This window comes from Benincasa hispida, chromosome 12 (genome assembly GCF_009727055.1).
Source record: "Benincasa hispida cultivar B227 chromosome 12, ASM972705v1, whole genome shotgun sequence".
In the NCBI taxonomy this organism is placed as follows: Eukaryota; Viridiplantae; Streptophyta; class Magnoliopsida; order Cucurbitales; family Cucurbitaceae; genus Benincasa; species Benincasa hispida.
Window position 1 is genome coordinate 3833261 of NC_052360.1, and position 21018 is coordinate 3854278.

The window sequence follows — 21018 nt, forward strand, 5'->3', positions numbered from 1 at the left end:
TTAACCAAGCTTGTTAATTCCTCAAATGCCTAAAGAAGATCAACCTTTCTTATGGGAGCTTAGTCTTCAAGGCATCAATACATATGAGGTGATCCCAATGAGATAGTTGAACTGCTCTTTATCGCCTGGATGGTGTCCCAGGTAGAAGTTGTAATGAAGTTCAAGACCACCTCTTTGTTACATGTAACTTTTCTCACCAGTTTTGGTGCATCATCCTTAAGGCTTTCTACTGGACAATGGCTCACCCAGTTCATTTGAAGTCCTTACGGGAGACCTGTTTAACCAGCCACCCATTCAAGAAGGAAATGAAACATTATGGCTCTGGGTTGTTTGGGGACTTCTTTTGTTTGATCTGATTAGAAAGGAAACAGTTGCATCTCCAATCACTCTTATACAACTTTTTATAGACTTATGGACTCAATTCATGACACTGGCTGACTCATTCTTGGTGTAAATGTTTTCCCCTTCACTCTTTTTCTTTTTGTTTTTTTGAAAAGGAAACAAGATCTTTTCATTGATATAATGAAATGAGTCTAATGCTCAAGGTACAAGAAACAAAAAACAACGAAAAAAAAAAGACATCAGGTACAGAGTTTTCCCCTTCACTAATTATAGTCTCAAAAGCTAACTGTAGCTATTATTGTGAGTACAGAGTTTCTCCTTTTGTTGTATTTTATATCAACAAACCACCATGAATTGGCCTTGTGATCAACAAAGGCCATGTAAATAAAAAGGAGCCTTATGGGAATGGAATAGATTCAAGCCATGGTGGTCGCCTACCTAGATTCAATATCTAAGTTAGCCTTGTTATCATTTATTTATTTTTATAAGAAAGGACCACTTTCATAGAGGGGAAAAAAATACAAGGGCAACAAAAAACCAGCCCACAAAAAGGAGGAAAACACACTATAAAAAAGGGCTCCAACTATGCAAAATAACATCTATAGAATAGTTACAAAAATCCTTCAAATTCGAAGCTCACAGTAGGGACAAATCTCACAAGGGTCCCTCACCACACCTCTAAAAATTCTATTGTTCTGCTCAGCTCACACCACCTACAAAATAGCACACGCCCCGGCAAGCCAAAGAAATCTACCCTTTTGTTATATATTTCTTTATTTATTTTCCTGTTTGTATATTACTGATTATTTAGTTGGCTCTTATTTTCTCTGGGTTAGTTTCCCCTTCAACCCAATATAATAACTTTTTGTAGGTTCATTTTTCTCACTACATCATTTCTATTTGTATCGGATAGGAAATTATACTGTAGCTTGATTTACTGATATGTTTCGTTTGACCAAGTCCGAAACTGAATGGTATTGATTTTTATCCCTTAAGTTCTTGTTTTAATTGTATGGAGACAGGTATCATGCATTCTGTGTTGATTTTGATCCTGACGATACATCTGAAAGTACATGGTTATGCCCAAGGTTAGTAAGAGAAATTGTTATTTTGTTGTTTTGCTAGATGTTGCAGTTTCCAGTATTGAATGCAGAGTAATTGATCTATTTCTTTATGCTTTGTAACTATCAGTATAATTCAAACTGGTTCTCATGCTAAAAGCCAGAAATAGCGATAATGTAATAACAATGCTGATTAAACAGGAAAAGCTGTTTTCAGGTTCTGTCTGATAGGTTTGTTAATCCTCTGGCTTCTGAAGTTTTATTGTGCAGTACACGATTTTTTCAGCTTTGTTTTTAAATATTTGATGTGATTGAAGCAAGATCTGACATAGCATTTATTTAGGTCCTTCAGAAAAAAGTAGGAAGCTCGTTGAATAGTCCTCTAAAATGAACCGACTTAGTGTAGTTCTTACAAGTTCAAATTACGTTCTTCAAACTAGAACATAGATTTACCCTTTTCTGAGTCCTGGGTTTGTCTCTTCGTTATTTGTTTGTAACATTGGTATTATGGTTTTGCTGCAGATGTGGGGTTAATGATCAAGAAAGTTCCATCAATGATTCTGTTCCAAAGTTTAACAGCGACTTTGATTCAATGAATGCTTCGGCTGCACAAAGTTTTTCCAGAAAGGTGTCTGTTTCTGTTGCTGATACTGGAGAGACAGCATTGGTTGTCTCCATGATTGGAGGAAATCATGTTAAAGAAGAACAAATTGATTACAGCCCATCAACTGATGAAATTGAAAATAATAGAAAAATTGAAGATTTCATGTTGGCTTCAGAAGCTGGTAGGCCAAATGTATCTGCATCACCATTGGAGAATGCTCCCGTTCTGCCAACCCCATCAATGGAGAATACTTCTGTTGTGCCAGCACTTGGGGACAAAGAATTGGAACTTTCTTTGTCACATGATTTTTCCATCAGTTTGCCTCATGATTCCCTTAGGCATGTCGGGTTGAAAACAAGTTGTGCTGATGAAATCAAGACTGAATCAAATAGCCTTGAAAGCATCAGAAGTTTTTCAAATGCATCCCATCCTGTAAACAAAGTGTCCAAAGATGAATTCGGCATGGGTCTTCATCTTGGTTTACCTGTGGGCACATTCTTGTCTGGTATTTTTCCATCTAAAGATTGATGTGAACCGGAACTTATTTCTTTGTTTAGGCTCAGCTAATTACTATAATCTTTATTGCATTTTTAGTTGATTACTCGAATGACGAAAGTGGTGATCAAAGTGTTGATGTTAAACCACAGTTTCCTTCAGAAGAACACTTGTTACAAGGTGCGGAAGTATTTCCTCTATTGCTTTTGCGAATTATTTCAAGTCCAGAGAAAGGCTCACCTTCGCCCACACCCACCATGTAGTTGTTGAAAATTAGGAAGGAGTTCATATGCATTTCTATACTCACTTCTTGCTGGATATTTTCAGCTGATGATGTCGCATCACAAACCATCCAGGAAGCCTCTGTAATTATAGGCACAAAGAGGAAACGCACAGATTGCAGGTTAATTCTTCTCAACTATCCAATACAAATTTATAAAACAGTTTCCAGCAATTGGCTCTCGTAGCAATGTGCTATCAGCTTGTTTCAGTCATTCAGTGTTATGGTCTAATAAAAGTTATCTTTCCTTTCTCTTAAATTCTGTTTTGTTCTCTTTCCTGTCTTCATGATAAATTTCTCCATTGCCGTGGCACTGCTATATTTTCAGACAGGTGAACTATTTTGCTATTAATCTTATTCAGAAAATCTGTTAGGCATGGGTAGAACTATAAATATACCTATAAAAACTATGAATCACAAGAGTACTGGTGGCTCCGTTAAGGTTTTACATTTATCATTTGTTTGTTGTGCTTGATACTTGAAACTCTTTTTAGTTGTGACTTTGTTCTTTTGACTTTTGCCTATGTTTTTTGTTTTATTTTGTTTTTTTTTTTTTCTTTTTTAAAAAATTGTCTGCTTGTATATCCTTTCATTTGCTCTATACTTTCTCATGAAGAAATAGTTCATTTTGTACTTGTAGAGTTGTATCTTAAAACTGTGGATAAGGCTTTACTTTATTTTTAATTTTGTTGGAACCACGGTTTTATTAGGATAAATTAGGAATTTAGGATTGCACAAGCAAACTGAAAAACCGAACTGTTTGCATCCAATGACTTGGTTTGGTTTCTTTTATAGGATTGGACATCTCAAATGCATTTTGAGGAAACCAAATGTTTTTTGTTCGGTTTGATTTGTGATTAAAGGAACTAGTCAAAACCAAACCAAACCAAGGGTATATATATACTATATCCTTAAAGAAAGCCCTAGGTCCCTTTCAATTTTCAGGCGTCTGCTTTAATTCTCATTCCCCTCCTTTGTTTCTTACTCCCATCTCAGCTCTATGCATTCTTTACTCTTCGTTAGTCAATTGCACCTGTAGGTCACAGGTTGCACTCTCAGCATTTACCGTTAGGCACTTGCACTCTCATGTTGTCATTGCACTCCTAGCCTTGCACTTCTAGCTGCACTCACAAGTTGCTGCACCTTGCTGTGACTTCATTGCATCAACAATAAGTGAATACCTTCTTGCAACTAACCTCTACGCCATTCATAGGTAGCTCAAGTTAGCAAAATCGTGATCTGAACCGAACTGATTGGTTCTGCCCCTTATTGGACATCGGTTCAATTCCTATTTTTACGGAATCGATTGGTTGGTTCGATTCTCGGTTGGGCCAAAACTGAAGGAATTGAACTGATGATCAGCCTGGGACAAATGAAGCTAAAACATGGTGAAGCCATATGCAGAATACTTTTAAAAAAAGGTGGGGGAGAAGCGTACCGAAAGACAACCAAACACGAGGGTAGGGTATTTATAAGTACATTTTCTAGCTTCTAGAAGCAAGTGAAAAAGCAAGAAATTCTTTAAAACATTGATGCACATGGGAGACACTGAAATGTTGAGTACTTTGAGCCTCCTATATTCAATAATGGTTTGGTAGTATCAGGTCATAGACTCAACTCGGTAATTTTGAGTTGAGTAGATTACCGCTCTATTTTAACACTCTTCGTATATTCATGGCCCAAGGTAGACTTCCTAGGGAGTAGTTAAAAGAATGTCTCAATTATGTTAGCATTAGTTATCTCTTGTCAAAAATTCTTTTTTGAAACTTTGTTTTTTTTCTTAAGTACAACAATTGCGGGGGTGGGAATTGAACCTCCGACCTCTAGAATGGAAGGTCATGCCAATAACCATGAGCTAAGCTCACTTTGGACTCTCGTTAAAAAATTCTTTAAAAATGAACCATCTTTTTTTAATCTAAAAGAAATTTAATCAATAAATAAAATATACGAAAAAAAGGGAAAGGAGGAAGAAAAAAAAGATAAAAAAGAAACATGTAAAGAAGCCAGGGAATTCTTTGAAAACAACAAGTAAATCTCCTTTCAGGACCTTCCCGTTGCTTTGATAGAGGATCATAAAAAAAACCACTGTGCGCACCACTGTATTACCGTTGAACGTCTAAAAAAAAATCTTCCCTATTCCTACCCGTTTTGAGCTACTTGTGGAGATCCTTTGGAAATGGTTTCTGCTCCTTAGCCAGAGCATACAAGGAGGGAAAAAAATGAATGAACAATCTCCTTTTTTATTTTCTCATTCTCCAAGTCTGAACAAGCCTCCCATCCTCCATGTACAAAGATGTGAGAAGTTTACTGCTTCTACAGTCACTGGGTGTCCTATGGAACAAACTCAAATACTCACTAAAGTTTTGACTTTTTATGTCTAGCTTCCTTTGCACTAGGAGTTGAATTTCACTTTTCATTCTTAACATTCCATCTCCGGATGACTAAAAAGCCCACCCTTCCAAAAAAAAATTAAGTTTCTACAGCCTATTGAGAACCTCAGTCTTAATAAGCATTTGATCTCCAGAGTATTCTTGTTTTACTCCAGAAGCTCAATCGTTGATGAATTGTGGTTCAACTGCAGTTTTTGACCAATGCTTATTTTGGGTGATTAAATTGAAATCACTTGGATGTACATTCGTCTTTGACTCATTTCCTAACAATTCCATTAAGATTGAATTAAAATCTTATAATTGTTGTCATACTGGTTCCTGAAATTCCTCAGTGACCACATTCAGAAGACGGCTGATAATCGAGATGATAAAGGCAATTCTGATACAAAACTTGTCAAGGGGAAGAACCAACCAGTTCCTTCTCAAAACGACTTGGAGCGCACTAAGCAAGATGATACTACAAAGAGTTTGGCTATGCCATTAGTTCCTACAGAAGCCAGCTTGAAACGAATACCAAGAAAGAAAGATGCCAGTGCTGATATAATGAGTATAGTTAGGGGCCGAAACCGCAGGCCTCCTCCCAAAAACCAGGCAAGCTCAAATTCTAATAACGAAGAGTCAGATCAGCAAGAAAATTTGACTGGTTTGAGAGTCAAAAAGATCATGAGAAGAGCCGGTGAGGATCAGGAATCATCCATGCTAGTTCAGAAACTGAGAAATGAAATAAGAGAAGCAGTCCGCAACAAATGTTCAAGAGAGTTTGGGGAAAGCCTTCTGGATTCTAAGCTTCTTGATGCCTTTAGAGCTGCAGTATCAGGCCCTAAAACCGAATCCCAGAAAAGATTAACAGCTTTGGCTGTTAAGGCAAAAAAATCATTATTGCAAAAGGGGAAAATACGTGAGAGTCTAACAAAGAAAATATATGGGGCTACCAATGGAAGAAGAAAGCGTGCATGGGACAGAGATTGTGAAATTGAATTCTGGAAGCATCGGTGCATAAGAGTAAGAAAACCTGAAAAGATTGCAACTTTGAAATCTGTCCTTGACCTCTTAAGAAATGGCCCACGGAGCCCAGATACAAAACAAGGTTCTGAAGGTCAGCCTGCAAATCCAATTCTTTCTCGATTATATGTAGCAGATACATCTGTTTTCCCAAGGAATAATGACATCAAGCCTCTCTCGGCTCTCAAATCTTCCTCTTCTTTGGAGCAGAAGAAAGATCCACTCATAGGGATTAGCAAGGTTTCATCAAAGGTTGGTATTCCTTTGGCAGGAAATGTGGGGAATAATTGTTCTGTATCTGCCTTGAAAAGTGCAGTAGGTTCTGGAAAAGGAAATCATAGCATGAACTCAGAAGCATCAGTTGGTTCTAAACCTAAACCACAGAAAACAGTGGCTTCTACATTTAATAATGCAATTGATAAAAGAAAATGGGCGCTAGAAGTTCTTGCTAGGAAAACTGGTGATGGCTGCAGTGCAGCAAATAAAAAGGAGGAAGACATGGCTGTGCTTAAAGGAAATTATCCTTTGCTTGTATGTAATATTTCCGTTTTTTGTGCAGAATTTTATATTATATTTTGTATGTCTGAATTTGAAACTTATGATCTTGTTCTGTTTCTGTAAACAGGCTCAGCTACCAATAGACATGAGACCCAAATTGGCACCCAGTCGCCATAATAAAATTCCCATATCAGTAAGGCAGGTATGCTGGATTTAATGCTTTGACAATACAATTTTCTTATTTTAAATCCTCTTCAACAATTGTTTTCGTTTGCAAGTTAGGCAGGTATGCTGGATTTAATGCTTTGACAATACAATTTTCTTATTTCAAATCCTCTTCAACAATTGTTTTCGTTTGCAAGTTTAAAAATGAGCTTCCTCCTCCCTCTTTGTGTATATCTGGAAAGAGGGAGGGGGAAGCTCATTTTTTATACATACAGATCTTCTTTGTCACATCAGGAGGGAGAGAATATTGACCATTGCTACGGATGCTACATTCTCTGTTATATAACAAACATGCTAGTTTCTGTTTGTTTGTTTGTTTGTTTTTAATTATTATTATTATTATTATTACAAAAAGGGGAGGAAAGCTGACCAAAGCCAACGGAGATTACAAAAAGTTCATTTAATTGGCCAAAATGTCATTGAAACTAAAGTTGTTAGTGGGAGAGTAATATTTTCACCATGATAAAGCAGTCACTGGAACCGTTTCCAGTCAAAAAGCTTCCCTTTATGTTCTTGTTTCATTCAAGATAGGCTCCAAAAACTGTGAAAGAACTTTCCAAGATTTTAATTTTGATTACGGTGTGTGGTTACTGGATTGGATCCTTGTATTGAAGCCATTAATTATAAATCTACATCTCCGCATGCTATATTGCTAATAGTCCTTGAATATTGTCTAAAATTAAATTTCTGCGGCAATTTCTGTGACCACTTTGGTTCAAGAACCTTCTCCTCGTTGATCTTATAGTCTATCCATTTGATACATCTGATGGTAGCGAGCAGTTGTACATGTTTTAAAGTTGATTGAATGCCTCAAGTTAGTCGTTTATTTTCATTCCTTGTATTGAAACGTTTGCACAGGCACAGCTTTATCATCTGACAGAGCAGTTTTTGAAAAAAACAAATTTGATAGAGATGCGCAGAACTGCAGAGACAGAGTTGGCAATTGCAGATGCCGTTAACATAGAAAAGGAGGTTGCTGATAGGTCAAATACCAAAGTCGTTTATCTTAATCTATGTTCCCAGGAGATATTGCATCGCACAGACACTGGCAGATCAAATACAGCAGCAGATTTGGATTCTCCATCCTGCGCAAATGAGCCAATTGCTGAATCCGAACTGGCAACTGATCCAGAAACAGATCCTGTAGTTGAAGAAGCACTTAGAAATGCTGGTCTTTTATCTGATTCGCCTGTGAATAGCCCGCCACATAGAACTGATGTCAATGATGATGATGATGAACCGCCGGAAGAGTTGGAACCTGAAAACGTAATAGAAATGGATGACCATCCAGATTTGGATATCTATGGTGATTTTGAGTATGATCTAGAAGAAGAAAACTGCTTCACCACCAAAGCTACGAAGGTTATGAAACCACTAGATGAAGGCGAATCCAAATTGAAAGTTGTTCTATCCACTCCAAACACTGAAAGTTCAATTCATGCATCAGATGTTGAAAAGTCTGAGAGGTTGGATAGTGTTGAACTTCCAAAGGATGCTTCTTGTTCATCGAAAAACAAAATTGATTTGGAGGTTGGAACCGCCCCTTCTGAGGGTGAGAAGGAAGGGTCTACTGCTGTTCCTCTGAATAGTAACGAAGTTGAAGAACCTTCCTTAGCAGAATATGAAGAACTATATGGGCCAGACACAGATCCACAAATAAAGAATCTTCCAGGGGAAGCATTAACAGATAAGCCTTGTTTACTTACTTCAGAATCTGGTTCCGAGCAGAAAGATTCTTGTACTGATGTAACGTCTATGCCAATTCAAGGTGGAAAAGAATCGAACTTAAAATGTGAGGTGGTAAAAGGAGCAAATCCCCCTGCTGGAGAGTGTTCTCCCCACAGGAAGGAGAAATCTAATACCGATGACAATAAGCAGTCTGATAGCAACAATTCTGTAGCTAAGAAGGTAGAATTTTTCTCATCATTTTATCCTCGACCCCCAATGCTCTCTCGCCCTAAACTTGAACCGCTTGAATTAGTCTACAAACACATGATAATCTTTGGAGAATAACTCAATGTAGGTCGAAACATACATCAAGGAGCACGTCAGACCACTGTGCAAGAGCGGGGTCATAACAGCCGAACAATACAGATGGGCAGTTCAGAAAACCACTGAGAAGGTTATGAAGTACCACTCCAAAGATAAGAATGCAAATTTTCTTATCAAAGAGGGGGAGAAGGTGAAGAAGCTTGCAGAACAGTATGTAGAGGCAGCACAGCGGAAGGGCATTGATTAATATCGATCGACATTTCAGCTCTGCATATGTCAGTGAAGGGGTGTTCATTAGGATCTATGGTATGGTACAGGTAGGTCGATCCTTGCAACGAATAGGAGTTACATATTTGGTAAGCAACTATGTTTCTAATTGAGCATAATTTCTGTCCTCACCATTGCAAATTGAAGCACCATGTAAGTTGGACACAAGAATCCAATTTCCCAAAAGCTATATAATAAAAAGTGTAAATTTCTATCTGAACACAAACAAGAAACTTCTGGGAGTAGCCTCTTTATTAGGGTTGATTTGATCTCCCATGATTGTTGACTACATTTTCTAAAAGCATTTTTGTTTTTCATTGTTTTTCAATTGCGATTGTTGGCTATTTTAAAACGAGAGCAGATATAATATCCGCCCTAGTACATAATTTTCTCAAAGGCAATCTTTTAGATGATGTTTCTTAAAAAAAAAAAAAAAGAATTATTGTGTTAATGGTTATATTGTACATTTAGAATTCGTCTTAAATTATTATTATAGTTTCTAGTTTTTGTATTTTGAGTTCTATTCTATTTTAATTTTTATTCTTTCGATTCTCCAATTTTACCTGTCCATTCAATAAATTTTAATTTTGTATTTCAAAGTTTAAAATTTATCATACTTGGTTAAGTAATGACAATTATTTTCATATTGGAAAATATATTATATGATTAAATTTCACAATTAATAGAGGAACTACTAATAGAGTTATTATTGCTATTATTATTAGTTAAAAATCAATTTCGATGGATAAAAATCAGCCATAAATTAGTTATAGAAACTCATTTTAAGATTTATTGGATATTTGGGAGTATATAGATTAAAATGTACCAATGTATATTACACTAAAATAGTTTTTAACCTTCTAAAATTTAGCACGTCAAAAAGTTTGAGTTGAGGATTTAAATCTGTAATTTATTTATTTGTGTTTAACATATTGACTGGGATTTGACTTTTTTGGTGAAAGATATATGTTTTTAGCTATTCTGAGTTCGAGTTTGTATTTTAATTTTTAATATTTAAATCAAAAGATAAACTCACTAATGCACTATTGTCTTTTAAATGGTCTATTTTTTGAACTATTTAAAAAAAATCATTTTTTATCCCACTCGATTGTCTAATAATAATTATCACAGTGTAAATTCTTTTAATTTTTCTTATAGCTCTTTTAAATTATTTAATTATTTAATAATTATCATTATTTTATTTTTTGTGTTTGATTACTATATAATACATAAAGATAAGTACAGTTTAAATGCACCTAACTAAATATAGTTTGGAACTAATAAAAAATAGCATAAAAATAAGTTTATTTATCAACCCCAATTGTACAAAAAAATTCCATTTATTCAACTGGCCATTTTATAAAATAAATAAATGGTTGAATTTAATAGTTAGGATATCACATGTCAAATTAAGATTTGTATATAAAAACTTTATTTTATCATTGAAGCAAAGATCTCACTATAGGACTTGCTGTATTTTTCTTGTGACTCTTAGTGCAAATTTCTCCTTCAAAAAATAAAATCTTGTAAAAAAAATGTTTGTTAAGAACAACGGTGTGTTTCTTTCATTGCATACAAGTTGTTCTCTCATTTCCCCAACTTCAAAGAAAATTATGTTAAAACGTTTTCGTCTTATGAAATATCTATTAACTTTTGTGGATATAACATGATGAATCATGCATTTCATAAGTTGCATTTTAATTAAAAATAAAAACAAACTTCCATCAAAATTAATTTATTCGTAGTTCAAGTGCTTCACATTATCGGTTACAACTTACAAGTTTGAATTTTTATTGCTCACTAATTACAGTTCATTGGATAAAATATCTATTAATTCAAAAGATATAGTAAAGGGATATCTCATCCAATTTTTCCATGATTCAATAGTAAATTTGTAATTTGATGAAGAAATGACCTATAAAATAAATAATTTTTTTTTATAAGTGTCAAAGATAAAGATGGAGAACGGTAGAACGAGAAGAATTTAGAAGTTTTTGTTAGTTTTTCCTTATATAATTAAGTTAGTATTAAATCTAGAGTGACCGTTTCTTGGGTATTTTGCTAATTTTTCACTTATTTTGTAGATCCAAGTTTACCAATAACAACATCAATTAACATTTACAAAAATGGACACTTTACAAATCCATCCTCTATTTTCACAATGGTTGAATTAAAAAAAAGTTGGACAAATATCAATTTATATCCTCGAATTTTGGTGGTTGTATCAATTTAAACTCTAAACTAATAATTATATCGATTTAAACCCTGAACTTTGGAGGTTGTATCAATTTAACCCCGAACAAATAATTGTATCATTTTAAACCCTAAATTTTTATAGGTGAATCAATTTAAACACTAAACTTTCATAATTGTATAACTTAAACCTTCTATTATGTTTAATTTGGATACACTTACGAAAGTCCAGTGTTTAAATTAATACAACTCCCAAAATTTAGAGTTTAAATTGAGTTATTTAGACTGGGGGAGGGGGTTGTTTTGAAATTTTTTTTTTGGGGGGGTGGAGACGTCTCTAACGCATTCGAGAATTTTTTTTTTTTTTTTCCATACGCCACATTTAAATAAAATAAACCTATCAGAATGTGTCTATTAACCGACGCATTCTGATCAAATTTGGCGTTATCCCTCGCGTTTTAGCATAAAAAATCCCACTTTTTTCCTTCATTTCACCGTTTTCATCTTCTCCTTTCACAAATTTCATTTCCTTCACCAATTTCATCTTCTCCTTCACAGATTTCATCCTCCTCAACCGATTTCATCTTCTCCTTCATTTCATCTTCCCCTTCATTACCAAATTATGATAATTATTTAAAAAATGTATGTCTTCTTATTATGCATATCAAATTATGATAATTATTTTTAAAATATAGTTTAGAATGTTCAACTATGATTTTTAAAATATTACATCATAATCTCAAATTATTTATGTTTAAATATATAAAAAATCATTAATAAAAAAATTTAACGTTCTTAATGGAAAAAAAATCTAAAAATAGGTTGAAAGAAAATTTTAACGAATCCTAAAAATAGGTATTTAAATATGTTCTCGATGTAAAAAAATAAATTTTTTTAAATGTAAAATTTATATTTAAATCTTTTTCCATTTTGTTAAAATTTTAAAATTTATTAGTAGTTTTTAATGTAAAATTAAGAATATGTGGATTACTTTATTTTGTGGAGACGAGAAAAAAAACCAAAACGAATTAAAGAAAGAATTTAAAGTTAATAGCGGTATTAGATTTAAACTAAAACGTTCAATTATTTATGTTTAAACACATAAAAAAGTCATTAATAAAAAAAATATTACATAGTAAAAATAATGTTTTTTTTTTCATACTTTTAATAAAAATAATCTAACACAATTGTCACTATATTTAATTGATTGTATTTATAGACTGAAGAGTGTATTCTTTATTAATTGTATTTATTGATTGTATTTATAATGAAGGGTGTATTCTTTATTAACTAACATTATATTTGTTGATTGTAATCACATTGATTTTACTAAATTTAATATTTTTTTTAATGGATCAGATGGACGGGATGTTACCACAGGGCCATACAACGACTCGATTTTGTACTTACAACGCAACCATAGATTCGAGGCTGTTTGGGAAGAGGTACATATTGATGCAAAGTATTGTCGGCTAAGAGAAGTTGTTATTCGCAGGCACGAGAACCCGGACCCTCACATATTGAACTATCTATGAGTTGTCGGATTCTACGGAGTCTCTTGTATAAAATTTATACAACTAGACTAGCATCTGATAACGGTATTAGTGGAACGATGGGGGCCAAGAGACACACACTTTCCACATATTGCATGCAAAGTGTACAATTACACTTCAAGATGTAGCCATCCAATTTGGACTCCCGATTAATGGAAGACCATTTATCGGGTCTCTAAATTATGACTGGGAACAACTTTGTGCCCTTCTTTTAGGCGTAACCACGAATGACGTTGTTTTTAAGGGAGGCCATCTAAGTCTGCCATGGTTAGCTGATCAACTTAACAACTTCGCCCATCTACCAGACCATGTAGATGAAGAGGACCTGCAACAATATGCTCGAGCATATATTCTCACGTTGTTTAAAAGATTGGTATTTCCTGACAAATCCAACAGTAGAGTGCACCTGATGTATCCTCCTCTCTTGGTGGATTTTGATGTTTTCGGGACTTACAGTTGGGACGTTGGATGTCTTGCATGGTTGTATAGGCAACTATGCAAGGGTGCAGTTATAGATGGAAAAGACATTGCAGACCCACTTTTATTGCTACAAATTTGGGCATGAGATCGATTTCCTCTTCTAGCGCCTCGACAACTCCATAGATACGAGAATAACTTAGGCAATAGCCACTTAAAGTAAGGTAAGCATATTTACCTCATTATTGTTGTTTTCATTATGAAAATACAAATAGCTAAAATTTAACTTCTGATTATTGTAGATGGAATGACAATTATTCTGTAATTAGAGCACCTATGCATGTTCTAGTACAGTATAGGCACATATTCGATTCACATATGCCTAACCAGATAATATTTTATTCATTCACATATCATATATTCATAATGTTTCGATCTTCTGGTTAATTCATTTTTTGACACATATGCATACAGATTATTTGGGAGCCATATAATCATCTGATCCAACTATTGCCGTCATACTGTCTCAATGACAATGAGATATGGACATCCAGATGTCGACTCATATGCTTCTTCGTTGTGGAGTGGCATCATCCAGACTGTGTGATGCGTCAATTTGAGATGTTGCAATAAATTCCTCAATCTTGCAATACGGACGTCCGACTTCATTCACACGATCTAAGGGGTAGGCATGAGCAAGACTGGATTGCATATCTGGCTCCTAAATTACAATCTGGAAAAATCGACACAGTTTGGTTGTCAATGGACCTCCTATTAACAACGGTGTAGGTACCAAGCTTGGATATATTGAATGGTATTCCACTGTGAGTAGGCGGTAAATAACTAAAGTAGGAGCATCCTATCACTTGTTGGTATGAGTTTATTGTTTACTATGATTGTTTGATTTTATTTCTTTATTGCACACCAAAATAAATTTTAAAGTCATCAACTTGTTATTCAATTCTTTTCAGGTCGAGCTTCCAAATTTGTCAATATCTGCTCAAAGAGCCTTGCGTAGACTCACCTCGATATATCGAGTGCGATATTTTGATGGTGACATTCCAATAGAAGAACAAAGTGATCCAGCAAGACATGAAGATGTTCCTATTCAACCTAATGTTCGGAATGAATATCCAACAACGCCACTCGATCAGTACACGTCCATGATGTCCTCTCCCTCAATATTTGATTTTTTTTCTAACAACCCTTAGTACACTAAGCATGGAAGAAGGACAAACTTCACATGTCCATCCAAATATCCATGACCAGTATGTTACATATGGACAACGTAGTGAGGGTATACACTTTCTAGAGGAAAGTCAACCACCAAGTATAAGAGGGTGTGGCGATCATGGACACTATGTCACTCAACATGATCGATCTAGGCGTAATAGAGGATCTTTTTCCAGTTGTGAATAAAGAACATTGTACATATGATTAAATTTATTAATGAGATTCAATTACGAAAATGCACTTGCAGTCTACATCACATCTTAAAGAACCTTGACTATTATTTACAATAGTCGAAAGTTAATATCTATATTTTTGCATAAGTTTCTAACAAATTTAAACAAAAAAAAATTAAAAATTAAAATTAATATTAAGTATATCAAATCAATAATAACAATTTCATAATCTCAAAATGACATTATTGTTTATAATGTTAAAAAACTAGTAATATTACTATCAAAATAAAAAACGAGATTAGTGAGATAGTTGATTTTAGGTAAGAATGATTTAGAGTTAAACAAATAAAATATTATTAACTGTAAGTAAACATAAGTAATGAAAGAGTTGGTTTCGGGTTGTTAAAAGAATGAAAAAAATAATAGCAAAAATATTTTATTATTTTATTTGGAAAAGTTCACTAAGCGAGCATTTAGATATTACTAAGCGATCGTTTACTATCCACTATAGTTTTTATTAAGCGATCGTGTAGAGAATACTAAACGACCGTTTAACTATCCACTATAGTTTTTATTAAATGATCGTTTGGAGAATACTAAGCGATAGTTTAGATAATACTAAGCGATTGTTTATCTAAAACTAAGTGACCGCTTAGTTAACTGTTACGCGATCGTTTAAATATGCATTACGTGATCGAGTACTAATTTATAAAGCGATCGTTTGGCTAATACTAAGTGATTGCTTAGGTTTTGTTATGCGGTCGTTTAGATAATACTAAGCGATCGTTTAGGTTTTGTTAAGCGATCGTTTAGCTAACTGTTACCCGATTGTTTAGTTTTCGTTTAGATAAATTTGTGCTAAATTTGTAGAATACAATTGGTATTGTACATTTAACTAAGCAAATAAATAACTAAGCGATCATTTAAATAAATTTGTGCTAAGATTACATATTGTACAGTACAATTGGTGTTGTACAGAATATAATTGGTGCTAAAATTATATATTGTATAGTGTAAATTGTACAGAATAATTGGTGTTGTACAAAATATAATTGATGTTGTACAGAAAAATCGAAGCGATCGTGTACAAATTACTAAGCGATCATGTATAAATTACTAAACGATCGCATAGTAATTTACTAAACGATTACTAAACGATCGTGTTCAACAGATACATTCTGATCGGTTTAATTTTTTTTTTAATGCGGCATACAAGGGAAAATAATAAAATACTCAAGAGACGCATTCGGATGGAGACAAAAAAAACTACCTCTTTCCCCTAAATAAGTTGAAAACCCCCTTTTCCTAATTAACTTTCAAAATAGCCACCAATCTAAATAACCTGTTTTAAATTGATACAATCCCAAAATTTAAGGGTATAAATTGATATTTGTCCAAAAAAATTTAAAGTTCCATAAGACACACAATTTAAGTGTCCAACTAGGCACAAACCTGGAATTTTTTGTTACTAAATATATGACTTAATAGTTCGAGTGGTCTTAACCATGTACTATTTATCTTAATTTTAGAAGTTTGATCCTCTATCCACGTATGGTTTTAAAAAAACAATTTTATCTTAAAATTTGATCTCATAGATTTATCTTCTATCCTACAAATTGTAAAAAAAAAAAAAAACACTTTTCCTTTTTTATCTTAAAATTTATTTGTTTTCATCCTATTTTTTTACACGTCAGCAAAGGCAAACAAATTAGCGAAAAAAAAATTTAAGAACAAATCATTTGGCATTGATTAATACAAGAAAGAAAGAAACCCCCGAATTAAACGCTCTTCTTCAAATGGCTGAAAGTAGTTTCCGCTACCTGTGGAGTTGAGAGCAATGGATCAGCCACAAACTTACAAACCCAAAATTCCATGGCGTTTCCATTTACCATTTCCCATTTTCAGACTTCCCTTTCACTGAATTTCCCCTTCTTCTTCTTCTTCCCTTTTCTCTTCCTCTCCCGCCATTTTTTGTAGTTGAAGAAGATGCAGAATCCTCGAGATGATCTGTTGTGCATCAGATATCGGAGCAAGAAGAGGACCAGAAACAATGGCAAGAAAGATCACACCAACCAAAACCAAAACAACTGCATTAACAAAAGAACCAGTTTCTATGACTTCTTTTGGTCTTTGCTCTTTTCCCTCTCTTGTCTTGTCTGCTTATTATACTCCGAGCTCGTCCTTGGCTATGGCGACTCTGGTACAATCCTCCAACCCCATTTCCCCTTTTTTATTTTCTTTCCATTTTAATGTCTTTTGTCTCCTGGTTTTTTCTTTTGGTTTCTTCTTATTTTGTTCCTAATCATTTATAACTAATTTTGGGTTATCTCAACTCCCCATTTCTTCATTTGGGTTGTGTTCTGATTCCTATTGCGTGTTAAGATTATGTGGAATAGAATATAGCATACTGTTTAATTGGCACTGTTTAATCATTAATGTCACTTTTTTCACAATTATTACGCAAATCTGTGTATATTGGGGAGAAAGTAATTGATTCTGCATCTATTATATTGGTTTGAATTGGTTTATGTGAGTGCCTTATTTTCTTTTCTCTGTTTGATGAGGATGGCAGTAGTTTGGCTCCCTGTAATGTTTTTGAAAGGTTTTTCATTTTACTTATACCTTAAATTAGGTTAGAATGACTGCAGTTATGTTTTCTAGGAGATTCTTCTTCTGTAAACAGAAGCACTTCTTGCCACACTCATGGAAATCAGAAGCTTGGTCACGATTGTTCATCCATAGCAAATGGAAGCAATAGTGTGACATCCGGATCCTCTTTTGAACTTAATGTATCAATGAACTGTAATGAATCCTATGTTCATCACAACCATGCAAATTCCAATTACTCACTTCCAGAAACAAAGGCATTTGAAGAAGCAATATTGAGTGCACTTGGGTATTCATCTTTGATGTGTAAAGTACAACAGCCAGAGAAGAAACCAAGCTCAACAGAACATCAGGAAGGTCCTAGTGGCAGAAGTTCTCGCCCCACATATCTTAATTTGGATGAATTTCGCAACATTACCATGAAAGATAAAGAAGGAAAAGTGCCTAATCAGTTAGTTAACATCACTCATCGGCTTGAACCAGATGGGTCGGATTACAACTATGCATCTGCTTCGAAGGGTGCAAAGGTGGTTGCTCATAACAAGGAAGCAAAAGGAGCATCTAATATATTGGAGAAAGACCATGATAAGTACCTGAGGAATCCTTGTTCTGTGGGAGGGAAATACGTTGTGATTGAGCTCTCAGAAGAGACCTTAGTTGATACTGTGAAAATTGCAAATTTTGAACATTATTCTTCTAATTTCAAGGAATTCAATTTGTCTGGCAGTTTGAGCTATCCAACTGAGATATGGTCCAACTTGGGAAACTTTGTTGCTGCTAATGTAAAACATGCTCAAGTCTTCAAGCTGCCTGAACCAAAATGGGCTAGGTACTTAAAGCTGGATCTGCTTAGTCATTATGGATCAGAGTTTTACTGCACATTGAGTATAGTAGAAGTCTATGGTGTTGATGTCATGGAGAGGATGCTTGAAGATCTCATTGTCACCTCTTCAGAAACTGCTCCCAAGAAAATTTCACTAGAAGAGCCTAATTCAACTGCGTCGCCTTCTTTAAAATCAGATGTTGGTTCAGTTAATGAGATAGAAAATGATGAAAATAACTTGTCAAATGCTGGTGCAGGGGCAGAAAGCACGGATGATCCGACAAGTCTTGCTCTAGAGGTTGCAAAAAATCCTGGGAATGTTAACAAATTTCCTGACCCTGTAATTGAAGCTAGACAACAGCTGAACGGTAGAATACCTGGTGACACTGTCCTGAAGATCTTGATGCAAAAGGTGAAGTCACTTGAGACTAATTTGTCTGTGCTAGAGGAGTACATCAAAGAATTGAACCGACGCCAAGGAAAACTTTTACCGGATCTTGAAAAGGAGATAGTTAGAATATCATTGCTTCTGGAGAATACTAAGTTAGTTATCAAGGATCTCATGGTTGGGAAGGAAACGATTGTGAGTTACTACTTTCTTGCTTTTACTGATTAGTTACTACAATAAACAGCTTCCATCGTTCTAATAATACGTGTACCTTCACTGTTTTTTAGGAGAAGGAAATAGCTCACTTCAAGTCATGGAAGATTGCTGCTACGTCGCAAATGAATGAATTGGTCAGAGAGAATAATATGCTCAGGTTAGATAAAAAAATTCTCCTAATACATAAGATTTATGTACTTATTTTTCTTTCGCAATTAACTAGCTGTGTCTGTTTAGTTAATGGTATGTCTTATATTCGCCAAAACTAGTTTTCTGTCATGATGTCAGTAGAATCAGTTATTTCATTTTTCACTCGGAATTACGAGTGTTATCAGGGCAGCAACGGGGATGGCTTTGTTGCCCCTACCCCTTCCCTTTGAAATTCCAGTTAGATTTTGTGGGGACTGGGGATGGATTCCTTGTAGGTAATTATCCTCCTCATATAAATGACTTTTAAAATAAATTTTTAATTTAATGGTTAATTCTCCACGCGGTATCCCATTTAAATGGCTAAACTCTTCTTCAACAAGGGACACAGAGATGAGGATGGGGAACATATTCTCTGTCTCCATTCCCGTTTAGGTGATGGGGAAAAATACCCCCTCCCAACCCTGACCATTAGGGGGTGGGTTACCAGGAGAAAAGTGACATCTCTACTAGGATTGGATGAATCATTGAATTTATACATTTTATTAAAAGGCTTAAAATGTTAGTTATTGTATGAATTTTTTTAACTTTAAGGGAGTTGTCCAGATTGAGGACCATAAACCATTGGCCAACCTCTATTTTCCAAACCCACTCTCAAAAACAAAAGAGCAAATAAGTGTAAGAAGAATCTAATGGACTACGTTTGCATAATACAACATGGTAGCATTTTGATGGACAGTTGGGATGAGTTCATTAATTTGTTGTTTACATATTTATCTGAATGTTCGTTTTGCATATAAATCTTCTTTTCTTTTCATAACTTTGTTGCATATATGGTTTTTTTTTATTTGACTCCCAACCCTCATTACAGCTTAGATATTGAAAAAATTTTAAGCAACCAAGCGAAGCTGGAAAGTAAAGAACTCGCCGTACTAGCAGTGAGTTTTCTTTTCATGTGCATTGCAACTCTGAGGCTACTAGCAGCTAAAATTCTCATGTTTTTTGGAGACTGTCAATCGGAGAAGACGTGCTCGACCAGCGGGGGTTGGGTATGGATACTGGTTAGCAGCATGATGACAGTAATTCTCGCCTTCATATATAGTTAGCAACTGTTCTTTTCCTTTTTGTAGTTCTAGTTTGGATACCCTTCACCCTTTATGGAAGAATACAGAGGAGAAGCTACATTTTCTAAGGATTGACCCCACAAACAAATAAAAAAAAGGGGGGGTCCCTGAAAATGGAGGAAAATGAGGTAAACTGAAACCTCTTCCTCTTTAACGATACAATTTTTTCACTCTGATGTATTCTTCAAACGGCTAATTTTTTTAGGTCATATGAATATATTTGGCTGAGCTTTACTATTTGACTGTGTCTATACATACAAATATGTGCATATATATAGCAATTACATGTAATCTTCTAGACTTGGAAGAATGCTGTAATAGCAACTTTCTAAAGCTGCAGTTGTTTAATTTATTAACTTCCCTCTCAATGAAGTTGTGGAGGTTACAATTTGTTGCTCCAGTAAACAAATGGTTAAGACTTTTTTACATCACATCCAAAAGCTTGAATCTCAATTGAATTTCTGATTACCTCGCTGTGGAAAGGATATTGCCTTTCTTCTTTCTTTTTCTTTTTTTTTCCATTCATTTGGTTCAACCATCATGGGTTGGGGGTCGAAGGATGGACCTCTGGTAATTGATATCTTATCTATTAACTATGTTTAGATTTTCAGTCTTGATTTGTCATAATATTTTTTTGAACTTCTCAAGTAATGGTGTATTTGGTTTAATTGTTTAATTTCGAAAATAAGTTATTTAAAAAAATTGAAGTGTTTAGCAACTCTTCAAAATAGCTTTTGAAACACATTCAAAGTGTATTTTAAATAGTTTTTATCAAAAGATTTTAAATAAAAATGATTTTTTTGAAAAATATTTTTCTCTCTAGTTAATCCAAACAGGTCATTAGCTTTTGAAAAAAAATTAAATTATAAAAATGCCTCTAAACTTTGTATTTTTTTATTAAAAATATCCTTAAATTTTTTAAAGTTTCAAACATACCCTTAAACTTCCAAAATGTCTTTACCTTTAGTTTTGGATGAAAATTGCTAGT

General features: G+C 34.3%; 2 protein-coding genes across 3 annotated transcripts in view; both read left to right on the top strand.

Moving 5' to 3' along the window:
• The window catches only part of LOC120067924 (uncharacterized protein At4g10930), a 30393-nt gene extending 20882 nt beyond the window's left edge, over window positions 1-9511 (top strand). For both annotated transcript variants that reach the window (XM_039019565.1, XM_039019564.1), the window contains 8 exons: window positions 1365-1430; window positions 1926-2512; window positions 2602-2682; window positions 2830-2905; window positions 5505-6705; window positions 6800-6874; window positions 7756-8805; window positions 8921-9511. In XM_039019565.1, coding sequence (XP_038875493.1) covers window positions 1365-1430; window positions 1926-2512; window positions 2602-2682; window positions 2830-2905; window positions 5505-6705; window positions 6800-6874; window positions 7756-8805; window positions 8921-9136 — 3352 coding nt within the window. In that variant the 3' untranslated portion in view covers window positions 9137-9511. The remainder of the gene's footprint in view (window positions 1-1364; window positions 1431-1925; window positions 2513-2601; window positions 2683-2829; window positions 2906-5504; window positions 6706-6799; window positions 6875-7755; window positions 8806-8920) is intronic.
• A 6971-nt stretch (window positions 9512-16482) lies between these two features.
• LOC120068365 (SUN domain-containing protein 5) lies at window positions 16483-20279 on the top strand. The gene is made up of 4 exons (XM_039020103.1): window positions 16483-16925; window positions 17387-18738; window positions 18831-18916; window positions 19778-20279. The coding sequence occupies exons 1-4, from the start codon at window positions 16712-16714 to the stop codon at window positions 20010-20012; spliced, it is 1887 nt and encodes a 628-aa protein (XP_038876031.1). The 5' UTR covers window positions 16483-16711; the 3' UTR covers window positions 20013-20279.
• Window positions 20280-21018: the final 739 nt, after the last annotated feature.